At 39.6% G+C, this 14,067-nt stretch overlaps 1 protein-coding gene across 2 annotated transcripts in view; it reads right to left on the reverse strand.

Annotated features, from left to right (window-relative positions):
- The window catches only part of DOCK8 (dedicator of cytokinesis 8), a 98,044-nt gene that overhangs the window by 69,724 nt on the left and 14,253 nt on the right, over window positions 1-14,067 (reverse strand). For both annotated transcript variants that reach the window (XM_049795314.1, XM_049795313.1), the window contains exons 2-4: window positions 8,686-8,788; window positions 4,341-4,516; window positions 1,292-1,363 (exon numbers count right to left, since the gene is read on the reverse strand). In XM_049795314.1, the coding sequence (XP_049651271.1) occupies window positions 1,292-1,363; window positions 4,341-4,516; window positions 8,686-8,788 (351 nt within the window). The remainder of the gene's footprint in view (window positions 1-1,291; window positions 1,364-4,340; window positions 4,517-8,685; window positions 8,789-14,067) is intronic.

The raw sequence follows: 14,067 nt of genomic DNA on the forward strand, positions 1-14,067 counted from the left end.
TTCACCTCACCTACTTTACTGCTCACTCTCTGCTCCTGTGCACAGACAAAGCTGCAAGCTGGCTCTTTACAGTGTGCTCAGAACAACACTGTGTGAAAGAGCTAGTGCCTGTGCTCTGAGCAGTGCAGGTGGAGAGTGTGCAAAACCCGCTAGCTTATTTTTAGTGACTCACTGTGGAACAGTTCTGAGAACTCAATTTCATCAGCACCCCTGGAGGAAGTCTCTTAATAACCCTCAGCGGCTGCTCCATCCCTGCACAAGCTGCACAATTAAACAACGCAAGTCCTTTACAATCACCAGGAGTCAACCCATAACACACTAACTGCTGATGTACATCAGGTCAGAAAAACAGAAAGTAGCAGGGGCGAGCAAAGGGGCACAACAAAATGGCAGTAAATGTGCCAGCACTCTACAATCGGCTGCTACTACTGCTTCTCAAGAACAGGGCACAAGCGCAGGTGGGGATGAACAGGAAGTGCTGCTGAAAAACAGGGCTCCAGAAACCTCTTTCTGAAGAACAGGAGGGTGATGGGGAAGGAGGCGAGCTCCACTGGCACAGGGCATTGCTGAGAGTCTGGGGACAGACATCCCCGCACAGAAAGCACTGACTGAGAGTTGCCTTCACATTTAATACATGAAATGAAATGAAACAAAATTAAATTAAATTTAAAAAAAAAAAAAAAAAAAAAAAAAAAAAAAAGGAAATTAAGTCACTTGTAATGACTACAGGTCCATTTCTGTCTGTTGAATTACACTGACCCCAAATGCAGAAATCACTTACTGATGTAAAATAGTGAAGTTGGATGTTATGCTAATAATCCCACGAATATAATCAATCACTGCTGGGAAAGCCCATAATCATCGTTTTTTTGCTACTAGCACTCCGTTTTGACACCATGAGAAATCAGATCATACTGGATTTTCAGGGCATGGAGGGGAAAATGAAGAGCATACAAATGTAATCTTTATCGCTGTTATCTTCCCTTTTAGTGTGATCAAATAGTAGAAGTATTCCTGATTTAGATAAATCATCATTACAGTTGATGTGAATTTCTTCCCAATTAATTCCCAGAGTGCCTAATAATTAAGAAGCAGATGCAACAATATTTAGCTACAGCCCACCAGCTCAAAAAACCCAATATAGTTATATATACTACTGAAAAGTCAGTTGTTGTCTTCAGTCACTGATTCAAATCATTATTCTTTAGGATTACTTATAACAGCACACATCTCCTCTCTGACAAATAAGATGCAAGGTATTTTCTATCTTATTTACTTGTATGTAGCTTACTTTCGATTTACAATCAGCCACTCCCGGATATACGTCTGAACACAGTCTCTGACATGTGAGTCCAGTTCGACCCTGGAGAAAAAGCAACGTATTGTAAATATTTTAGTACCTAGGTCATACCTTAAGGACAAAGAAGTTTATCTAAACATGGTGTTCAGATAAAGGCCTCTCTATTAGTCCTCTCCTGTATATTTATTTTACTGTTAAACTATTGTTTGAGATTTAAAGAACTCTGTGTACTGCATGAATTCCCTGATGCAGGTTTTTGTTACTGTGTTTATAAATTAACAGAGGTATCCATTTGCCACACTATGCATTTCATGAATGTAAGACCGATGTTGCTATAAAATAGAGCAACATACAAAAAATTATACCAGGTACCCATCTTCGTGATTTTCAAAACTTGGTAACAAGTCTTAAGACATAGAGATATTTTTCCAGACGCCTCAGCTCCCAGACTCTTGCAAATACATAGTCTCTTGTATGTTTTCAGTGTAATTTTTTCTTCCTCATAGAAATGAAGAAAATTCTAAAAAGGGACCTTAAGCTTTTAATCAGATAGCATAATAAAACTTTAAGATCTAAGAATATTAATTTTACTATTTTCAAATAAGTTTCATTTAATGTAGGGGGTTGTCAGTGTTGTCTGATAGACTGGATACTGATTGGAACGGAAATATTAAAAGCTAAAGTCGATGTCCGTGAATTTGCTGCCATGATGTTGTAGCATAATTCCCCTACCCCTCTTCTAAAAAATTTTAGTGACCTGTACCAAAATCACTTGTACGTCCTCCAATCCAAGTGAGTAAAAGAGTACGATACACATGCAATGCAGGAACGGATAAAAGGTATGACACTTTTTAGCACTTTCCACCCAGAACTCTTAACAGATTTACAACCAATTACCAAGACCGGGTAACAACTGATTTGGGTTCATGCGTGCACCGCAGGACAGAGCCTCGGCCAACAGCGGACTGCTGCGTGCCCTGCCACCAGTGGACCGACGCAGCACGTGGTCACTTGATGCATCTGGTTCAGGTGGGATGTATGTCTGCAAGCAGGCAGCACGTTAACCTGCTTTGGTCGGTGGTATCTGCTTCCTGCTCTCAGTGCAGGAAGACACCACAGACTGCATCGCCTGCAGGTGAATCTTTGGTGCATGCCCCTCCTGTGCTCTCATCTTCCCTAACATACCCTGGCATGCTTCACCAGGATTTTCTGTGAAAGCACTTGTATCGATGACGGCAATGTGAACAGCTAAATGGGAAGCTGCTGTGTAAAAAAATCTGCTGAAAGCATACTTGTTGGTATTGACTATTTGAGTTTTGCCACAGACTCCTTACAAAACCCTTAATGTCGCTGTGGTACAAATCAGGCCTAAAACTGATTGTACAGTGTGAGTCTACACATTCTCCTACTGCAAAAACAAATACGTAACTGCTGTTTTAAATAGCAGGCATGCTGGGAAATAGCCTTGGAAATAGGAGATAAATGGTCATCTTTTAAATCTAACTTCAAAGTTGGATAATTTTTTACTATTTTTGTCCATCATTTAAATAAATGGGAACTTCAGGCACCAAAGTATTCACTGTTTCCCACATCCATTCTCTCTCCCCAATCCACAGGAAAACAAGAATTCATGATAAAGATTGGAATATTTTCTATGAGTAACTTCGACTGAAAATCACATTTTGTGCAAATGTCACAAAATTTCTTAGGAGCTGTGTGATTCAAAGAGTTCTCAGGTGACCTAGCATGGCACCTCATCTCTACTGCCTTTGATCTCCTGAACTTCCCGAGAGATGCACTGGGCCAAGAAGGAACTTGCAGGCTGAGATCTTGCTTAGAAATAGGGGTTCTCAGCTAGTCCACAACTGGAAAAAAAACCATATAAACTGTGGTTCCTGCTTAGCCTCATTGCATTTGGTATGTTGGGCAGAAAACACTGAACCAATACCACTGTTGTATAGGGCTCTAGTTTATAGAGCTGGCTAGTATAAATTAGAGCAGGCTGCAACAACTTTTGCAGGAACAGAGGGGAATGCAGGTCTTCCCTGTGAGCCAGGACATCGTAAGATAAGCCTATTTGTCCCTTCAGCATCCAGGTGCACCACAGCAGAGAATATAGACTGTGCCATGCACTTCCTGAATATACTGGAAGGAGCCAGGTCCCCATCCCAAACAAGTCGCACAGTTAGCTGTCTTTGCAGCCACAGCAGTTTGGGGCTACAATGGCGCTGAGTTGGTGTTTATCTGGCTTGCAAAACTCAGTAGGCCTTTGTGGTTCTGCTTGAAGGTACCACCTACAGCAAAATAATCCTTGAAGAGTATTTTGTATACAATTCATAGGGCTCTCCTAAACCACATCAGAAAACTCTCCAATGCATCCCTTTCTCTCATTCTGAAAAATTCAGTTGCCTGTTTATCAAATCAGCTTAACTATTTCCCAGATGGCTGAGCACCAGCATCAACACATGCTACCTATTTTAATTTAAAAGCTGTTGAACACAGTGGAATTATTTCATTAATGTCAGCCTGAAACCATAAGTGGCTCCAACACTAGAAATAAACACTTTTTTCCCAAACCTTGTGAAGTATGAACTATTTCCCCCCATTTAAGCAAGAAAGGTACTGAGAAAGAGATGGTGAGTAATCTGATCAATGCCATGTAACACATAGCGGGGGGAAGAAAAAATGAAAAACCCCTCAATCCTATGCTTACTGTATGACCAGAATCAACTTCCACCTCTGGGATCACAGCTACAAAATTATTTTTCTTACTACTGTCCTGCCTTTCTTTACTTTTCTTCCTGGTTTAAATCTATCTACCTCACTTCTGCTGCTACCAGCTAGCTCAGGAAGTCATGCAAGTGCTTGCATAATTTTAAATGTGCAAACAGGCCTAACAGAATCAATGGCAAAGTTCAAATGTTTAAAGTTCAGCAAGTGCATAATGACTGAATGGATGGCAGAGTGAGGTGTCTGGATCAACATCTTCAAAACTAATTTTAAACTTGCAGTGTTTCAGAGGGAGAGAAAGTCTCCTTACCCATCTTCTGGCATAGCAGGTTGCAAAGTCCTGCACTCTTTGGGTGTAAAGATAATGTCCAAGTCATCTTCAGGAAAGTCACCAAGTTCTTGTGCTAGTTCTGAGTCCAAGTTGTTCAACCGCGTCATTAGGAAGCCTTCAAAATCTACTGGGTCTACTGCGTCATAAAAGGCAGGCTAATGGAAGAAATAAAGAGGTGTTTATTTTAACAACAGAAGGTTCTTCTTAATAGTGTAATTTAGGCTTATTTACTTAAGTCTTGTCATTGTCCCATTATTTATTAAACATTGGAAACAGACTTCTAACCTTATATATAGTGCCACTGCATTTAATGCAAGGAAAAGTTGCTAACAAAACATTCAGCTGAAAAAAAGGAAGGGAACAAAGGAGAAAAGTATTAAAACACAAAGAAGAAATAGAAGATACCACACCTAAATCCAAATTTGCACCTATTTTCTCTGTTGAGCTTTTCTAGATGCTGGTAGAAGGAGGGCTGACTGAGGTGCATCCTGGATGCCCTAAGATGTGTTCTCTGGGATTCCCATGAAGTGCACTCAGTCCCCCTTGTCCAATCCAAGCTATGAAAAAGGCAGTAGTGAGCAGGAACAACAGAGGATAAGGGCAGGTGAACAAAATGATAGTGGCAGGCAGTGCCAGAGCTGGCAGGGAGCTACCAATGGACTCCACAGCACATGTGAAGAAAGGCACTAGCAATAATGAGGCCAAGGCACTAAGTCTTGGAGGATATACTGAGCTAAGGACCAACTATAAGCACCATGGCTGCTATCACGAAAATGCCACTCATTTGAGGTGCTGTGCCTGAAAGACACTCTTAGAAATGCTGTGTGCTTTCAATTCCAAACAAATTTGAAGGCAAGATATACCTAAAACCAGAAGAAATTATTATTTTCCATTTCTGAATGTTACTGGTTTGCATAGTATTGGAGTTCTAAATTTAATGGATTTTTCAAGGGTCAGTACAGTAACTACACACAAGATTACATGGAACTACTAAAATTATTTTTGCAAACCTTAGATATCCACCATTTCTACAGCACATGGCATTGCACCTTGATAGAGAGCAGTTGTATCTTATTACATTTAATCAGCCATTCTTACAGAGAATGTCCGATGAGAACAAAGTTAAACAAGTACAAGCTCTGCCACTCATACATGGTATGAAGCCGTCTGGGTCTTTTTATCTGTTTAGTCTCAAAAACAGGCAGAAAATCTTGTTTGATATGGTACCGAGAAATGTGACTTTGTATGATAAAAGTGTATGTTATTCTATGTATAGAAAAAACTGAAAATTATTTTACTTGCTATATAGCCAATAAAAATTGCCTGTATATGTTTAGAAAGTAAAACATCTGTCCAGTTGGCTGCAGAGACCAGCACCTCATGATGTTAATTTGCTAGGCAAGTAACAAATAGATCTGAAAGCTACAGCTTTAGAAACCCTACAGTTTATATTCTGTGGGTTCCAGAAAGCCCAAGGACACCTCAGCGCAGGTAAGAGCACAGAAAAATAGTTAGAGCATTAGAAGAAGAGCACTGGAATAACTTATTTACTTGGAGGAAGAATTCTAGCAAAAAAATAGCTATCAAATCATCCTTGTCTGTAAAGAGTAAGGATTACATTGCACTGATTCGCCCAAATACTTTCACACAACTGCCTTCTGAAGCCGCCAGCAGTAAACAGTCTGAACATAGATCAGATAATCTACCTCTACAGTGCTGTTGATGGGGTGTGGGGAAAATAAGGCACCCGATGTCCCTGATATCAACACTGCCTTTATATTCAATGTTACTGTGGCTACATCCAATGTGTTCTGGAGCTATCCTCCTTACACCCCAGTGTTGTTCTCCACAAATAAAATCTGTGGGCCAAAATCATTAAGTCCTCAATCATTATTACCAAGTCCTACTCTCGCAAGGCTCTCATGGAAGTTGACAGGATTTTTGCCTGAGCATGAAGTGACCCCTGCACATAACAGTGTTAACACCCACAACATCAGAATTTTGGCTTAATAGCACAATGAAGAATTCCACAATTTATTAAACATGAGAACATGCTTAGCAGTGGCAAAGCTCAGGGTACCTCTGAACTAAAATGGCTCACACATAATATGCCACGTCAGTCACTGTAGATAGGAAGATGAGTTAAAGCTGATTAGTGGCAAATACGAGTTTGGAGCCTTTTTAGTGTTCTGGAAATGTAAGTAAGGAAGTTATTCAGCTAATAAAAATCCAGAAACATCTTGCAGAAAGTGAAGTGTATTTAGAAGAAATGTGCTAAAAAACATCTAGGAGAAGCAAACCAATTTAAACTTTAAAAAAAAAATGTGGTAAATGCTCCTCCAAATGATGTAGTAGAGACCTTTGAACACAACCAACCACCATCCCCCACCCCAGGTTCCCCTTTTATAGGGAAACTGTACATGTCTCTGCATAAATAAAGACTCTGAGCTCACCCCTCTGCCTGTTCATTTAAAGGATTGATTGAATTCTCTGAAAACAGCTTTGGGAAAAATCTCTCTCTTTCTTTGCTCTTTTTATCCAAAGTGAAAACCTAAAACTGACAGTAAGTCCAGCAAATCATGAGGCAGCCAGCTGAAGAAATACACTGTGCTGTGAATAAATTTTTAGGTTAAGCACTGTCTCTGGTTTGTATCTAGTGTAGGAGTGTACTGGATCAACAGTTAGGAGTAAATAGTGATCTTTATTAGCTGTTGATTTTTTATTAATTGTCAGCATAATATCCTTGAAGTTCACTTACTGTACTGCCAGTGGGCAAAACTGGCAGTTTAGTGTTTACATATGAAGATCTACTAAAACAAAAAAAAATCACGAAATTTAAAGTAAAACACAGCTTAAAATATACAAAAGCGCATTACATCTTTTCAGTTGCTGAAAACGTAATGTTTTACACGCAAAATATTTTTGCTTAATACAATCTAATTTTTGATTAAGCATTGTACTTCCTTTCAGAAATGATGCTATTCTGACAAGTCCAATTCATTGCATTTCATCATGTCTTCTAACTTCTTCTAGTTTAATTGTTAATAATAATCTTTAACCTCTAGAAATTTGTGCTTCTGACTATTGTAAATTAGACACAAATGCAAAGAAGATGGTGAAAAACGTAAATGCAGATGGAGGGTAATGGTCTCCCTAACGACTGGTGCAAGTTACCAGATACTGCTTCAACTGAGAAGCCAACACTACTTTTCACACATCATACAAGTATGCAAAACAATTACTCTACAGAAAATGCCACAAATCATTGCTGCAAACATACCTTTTTAAGGATGATGGATTAGAGGCATGTAGATTGTGACACCACACAAAATGGCAGCTACGGCGTAATACTCCGTAAATGAAATGTTATCAAGTTTCTCAAGAGCAAAAGCAACTGTCTGTATGTAGAAGGGACCTAGCACCATGCTGAATAACCGCACGCAACAAGTTAAAACACAAGAGCATTTCGGATTAAGGAAGTGAGTAGTGGCGGGAGGCCCTGACACAGGAAGTAACTGCTTACCATCCAGTGGTTTACATTTTTTCACAACCACTGGTGCACAAAGACTTTTCCTGCTTCTACTTACGGGGTCGCACAAAAATAAGAAAAAATTAAAAGGGCAGGAAGAAGGGGAGTATCAAAATCTTAGTCGGTTTTATTTATGGCATAGTGTGTTTGCAGAATACCAAGAAAGGCCATTAAAAAGATGTGGCATTTTTTCCCTTTGTCATAAGGGTAGTGTCATATGGTCTGACTTATTTAGAGGAGGATTACACGTGAAAGATCTTCAGATGATTCGGAGACATATTACAGTTGACTCTATCTATGCCAATCAGGGCATACTTCAGCATTTCTCACTTAATGTGCTTATTCTAAAGCCCTGAAAAACAGGTCAGTTTGCTGTCTCTGCTGTTAGATCTGGAAACTGCATATTAAGCCAAGCCAGCTGAGCTAGCTCTAGCCTTCTTTTTTTTTCTCTTTATCCAATGACCTCCTTTGCAAATCATCTGTGATCACCACACAATGCATTTACTTGATGGAGTCGCATGTTCCAGCAAGGAAAGATGTAATTTACTTCAACACTTACTAATTAACTTTGATTTATAGTAGTATGCAGAAGGACTGTCTGTTTCGGGCTCCAAGGACCATTCTCAGTTTTTTCAAATGCATAATTTCCTCAGCCCACCAGGGAGTATTTTTTAACAGCTTTGGGCAGAAGCCAGGGGAAAGCAAGAAAACTTAAGAAGATCACATAATTTAACCTAAAAACATTAAGCAATGCAGATGCCAAACCTGTGTAAAGAAGGTAAACCCAAAACTTACCAGATGAAGAGTAGAAAAGCCAGGGGTACTTAAGCTTCGTTGACAGAACTGTGCAAAGCCTGGTTGGAGAGTAAATTGCTTTCTTATTTCTGCAGAGGAGTGCCTTTAATTAGAGCAGAGAAAAACCCTTATAATTACAATTATCCCCATACAAATTCAAAATGCCAGACTTTAGCCAATTTAGACTCTTGTCCCAGTGTTTAGAAATGTATTTTGATGATGTTCTAGACTCTTCTTGTTTTGTAGTTGATGCAAACCTCAAAAATCATTTGCAGTCCTATATAATTAAGATTCTGACACTCTTCCAACAGATTTCTACCATTATATTGCAGTCGTTGCAACTGGAAAAGGTTATGCAAGAAAGAATAACTTTGCCCTTAAGGGAAGTGTGACTACAACCTGCACAGCAATACTCACAGATTCATTTCTGCAAAGCAAAGATACAGGATAACAGTGCAGAGAAAGAAAAATGAACGTCACACAGGCAAGTATTTTAATGATCTAGTAATTGACCAAGGGATAAAAACAAGACAGGACCATTCACTGAACAGTGTAAGCCCAGACTTCTGTTAATAATGCAGTCTGCTGTGAAAAGCACAAGAGAAACCAAAGCATGAAGTAAAAAAACAGCCTATACTGTATCAGCTGAACGTTCAAGGAAAAAAGACTGGGAGCAGAAAGAGGCCAGTACTGAATTCTTCAGAAATCCCAGAGCGATAGTACAGTTACATGTATCCAGTCTGAAAATTCAGTAATCAGAGTAGCTTGGTCATTATTCATGGAAACAAATCAATTAATATTTTATATGATTTAAGAATAATTTGCCATGGTAACAATTGTAACAAAACATCTACAATATATTTCACCATGAATGTTCAGGACAAGATTTTTAAAAGAACAAGATGCACTTAAGCAGATTCCAAATTTAAAAAAAAACAACCTTACAGCCCACCAGGGCAGCCAACTGGGAGACAGGAAAATACAGAGGTAAGACGACTTTCCCTTCCATATGAGACTCTCTTCCAACTCCAGCAAGCATCAATAGGCATCTTAGAATTACCAGCTGCCACAGGACAGTTTGCCTATTTGGTCTGCACCATCTCTCCTCTCTTGCCTCTTGATTTCTGTGACTACTATACCTATTCTGTGACCCTAAATCTCTTTCTACTGCTTTTGTAACACACATGACAAACACCTGGACTCCGCTCAATGCAATTCTGCTTGTATTAAGAGACAGGCATCTCCCAGAAAGTATTAAAGTTATTAGAAGTATTAGGCTTGACTTCTAAAATAAAAGACGCATAAATAGAAGTAGTTCCTTGTAGGTCAAAAGGCCACACTAGTTGTGAGTGGGACATTGCTCCAATATGAAGGCAGCAGCAACTGCAGACAGAGCAAAGCCAGGGTTACAGAGAAAGAAAAGAGATCCATTTGGAAGAGAAATTGCTACTCATAAGTAGTATTCCAAAAATCAGACCCGATGAAATGGGATTTTTTTTAAAGGTTATTCAATAATTATATAAGCAAGAAGCCACATAGGGAGAGTGAGGGAGTCTGTGTGTTCCTTGGATTATTTTTGCCCTGTTTGAAAAAGAAAAGCTGCTTGTATATCAAAGTTATTGTTATTCATCTTCCCACTGCAAATAATCTCTGATCATGAATGTATGTAGCAAGGTATAACACAAAACTCGAATTACTCAAAATTTTTATTTCCTTTCAAACTGAGTCAGTGTCTACCCTGTGCAGAACTATCTGTTATGGACGTAAATAATAGATGTACCAGCAGATGTTGGCTTAATGTATGTAAAAAACAGTGTTACTGTGTATTGCAGAAGTTGCTTCTGTAAACAATGGTTAACACATCTCTGAATTACACTAGATACGTGGTCATCAGACTCTTTGAAGAGGGAATGGTATGAATTTTCATCTACAAAAGATGAAGCATGCATGTGGATGAAGGGCTCTCTGGTCAAAGACCCTATGCAAGCCCAGCTGAGAGGAACTACGTTTCTCAAGAGTGCCAACATTAGTTCCAGAGTCTCCCCAATATTCCAAGAAAGAACCTGCAAAATACACCAGTCCAATGGAAGAATCCTGTAGTCTATGAAGGTGAATTTCAAATAGTTTAAGAGTAGTTCAATTGCTTGATTTCACATTTTTCATATCACTGAAGGAAGAAAGGCAAAGATGGTTTCAACCAACTCAGAAATGATTGGCAGGATCTACTAGGAATAGGTAATGGAAAGACACAGCTGCTAAAAGACACCAAACAAAAAAACACAAGTTAGCTACCCCAACACAGACAAAAGGTGGGCATTACAGTCAGAGATCAGGAGGTAAAGTTTTGAAAACCTGAGAACCAAGGTAGAAACAGAGGTCCTTCTAGACAGCTCTTTGATAATGCCAGAATGGCTGTGCTCTGCGAGATGCCTGTTTTCTGATCAAACAGCTACCTCAGACACTGTCTGGGTACCTGCCGGAAAATGGTGGTCCACGTTAACCTAGTGCATGTGGTGTCTCAGCTTTTATGGAGGTTGCAGTCCATCTATACCATGGCCATACTTTTACCACACCTGCCTGTACAGCAGACCTGTCTGATTCTGAGGAGAGCTTTATAGTCACCCTTAGGGGCAAGGATAGTCTAGCTATGTGCTAAAAAACAATAAGGAAAGAAGGCAAGTGATTAAGGATGAATGCAAAGCAGTCACTGCAAATCTGAGCAATCTCTGACACTCAAAAAGGTAGTAAAGCAACCTGCTGGACAATCAACTTACCAGTAGCTGAACATCAGGTCCCAAACTGTTGTCTCCAGTTGAAGTAACAGGACCATAAAATCGTACTTAACATTAAAATGTACATCACCTTAGTAATGCCTGTTTATTAATAGTCTTATGATTAAATGTATGGTGGGCAACTAGAAACTGTGGACTGTAGTAAGCTATGGTCCAAAAAGTTTGGAAATTATTGGTATATTACTGGCGATTATTAGGTAATGATGAACAGCCAGTATGGATTTATCAACGGGCAGTCATGTAAAAGCAATCTCATACTTTTCTGTGATAGTTAACTGGCTTCAGTAAGGCTCTTGATAGTGGTTTAACCCCAGCCAGCAACTAAGCACCATGCAGCCGCTCACTCACTCCCCCCCCCCCCCGTGGGATGGCGGAGAGAATTGGAAAGAAAAAGGTAAAACCTGTGGGTTAAGAACAGTTAATGGAACAGAAAGGAAGAAACTAATAATGATAATAATAATAATAAAATTAGAATACTACTAAAAGGATTGGAATATACAAAACAAGTGATGCACAACGCAGTTGCTCACCACTCACCAACCAATGTCCAGTTAGTTCCCAAGCAGTGATCCCCCCCACGCCAACTGCCCCCCGTTTATATACTGGACATGATGTCACATGGTATAGGATACCCCTTTGGCCAGTTTGGGTCAGCTGCCCTAGCTGTGTCCCCCCCGCAACTTGTTGTGCCTCTCCAGCCTTCTTGCTGGCTGGGCATGAGAAGCTGAGGACTCCTTGACTTAGCATAAACATTTCTTAGCAACAACTGAAAATGTCAGTGTGTTATCAAGATTCTTCTCAAACTCAATCCAAAACATAACACTACACCAGCTACTAGAATGAAAATTAACTCTATCCCAGCCGAAACCAGGACATCCCTCATGACACTCCTATAAGCAAAGTAAAGAGATAGTGGCTAGATGGAATCATCACAGCTGGTTCCAAAACCGGTTAAAAAAACATATACAAGGTGAAGTCATGAATAGTTCAAAAGAAGACTGTGAAGAGATTTCGAACAATGTACTACTGTAAGTAAGAAGCAAGTTAATTTTTCCTCAGTCTAGCTCCAGTCCATATTTATTTTACAACACTGATAATAGTATAGGTAACATACTAATAACATTCGTGGATCACATCAGACTGGAAGGAATTGTGAATGCTCTGAAAGGCAGGACTAGCATTCAAAATGACCTCGTATTTTAGAAACTGTCTGAAATCAGCACATTTGGATTCAATAAATTTAAACCCCTAAACTTATGAAGAAAAAAAATTCAAATGCAGAAATACAAAAAGGGAAATCAACCGTCTAAAGAAATTGCAATGCCACTGAAGAGGCTCTGAGAGAGTATACTGGGACACTTACTAACAAAGTATCATAAGTGAGGAAAAAGAGAAGTTATTTCTGTTTATTTAAGCCAATGAGACAGTGCTTAGGCTGATGTACGCAATTAGAACACCTCAGAGTAAGATACAATCAAATTTAAAATGCTTCAGAAGAGAGCAGTCAGAATCCTAAGAATTTGGGGAAGGATGACCCATGAGGAAAGATTGAAAAAACATAGATGTGTTACAAAAGAGATGACTGAGGGGAGACAGCAGTTGTCCTCAACTATTTAAAAGGTAGCAATCTGTAAAGAAACCAGTGAGAAATTCATGTCCATAATAATAAGAAGAAATCTGCTTAAACTGAAGCAAGAAAGATTTAATAATGTATTAGGAAAAAAGTTCCCATTGCAACAGTAGCAGGACACTGGAAGTAACCATCTGGTGATGCCACAGTCACAAGAGCACACTGGCAATGTACATCATGTCTCTGAAATAACCTCGTGAACAGCATCTGGGCAACTGCAAGCCTTTCAGAGACCAGCAATGGGACTCAGCAGTGTTAATAGCTTTACAGATCTCTCATGTTTGTACCTGTCCCTTTGTTTACGATAAAGACAAAACACTAGCTGCAAAGGTGTAGATTTGAGGGAGGTTTTTTCCACAACAGTTACTGCTGAACCCACAGTTAGTCAGCCTTCACATGGCATGTTGCAAGACAGTGTAAACCTGTGGAAAGATGGGAGATGATGGCAGCCTGAGGCTTTTCTGGACTTTTCAGATCCTTGGTGGCTCCACGGTGTTAGAGCAAAATAACATCAATTGGAATTCATTGCTCCACTCTTGTGTTGCCTTGGCCCTACCTGAATGACAATGCCATACTCCTCTGCTGTAAATCTTGAAAAAGCTGGAAAGCATCAGACTTCCTGATCTACCCAGATGGGACCAGAGAGTAGCCTCCCCACCCCCCACCCCCCCCCAAATTGGTGCTGCTTAATCAGAATTTCACCAGTGTCTGTCCCACTGGCAATCCTCCAGCAATTCTCCTGAATTGCTAACAAAAAGTTGAGACACAGTCTGTATTTCACAAATACTTTCCAATGCAAAGCGTACAGTTTGCATAATATATTAAAACAACAGTGTAGCCAAAGTAACAGAGTATACCTGGAGGTTCTTAACATTTAATTTAACTTGTAGGTCAAATTCTGAGATGTTCCTCAGGACAGAGCTCATTGCTGGACTGGGAACTTGGAGATTTGTGTTACTG

The sequence above is a fragment of the Accipiter gentilis genome, chromosome Z (assembly GCF_929443795.1).
Source record: "Accipiter gentilis chromosome Z, bAccGen1.1, whole genome shotgun sequence".
NCBI lineage: Eukaryota > Metazoa > Chordata > Aves > Accipitriformes > Accipitridae > Astur > Astur gentilis.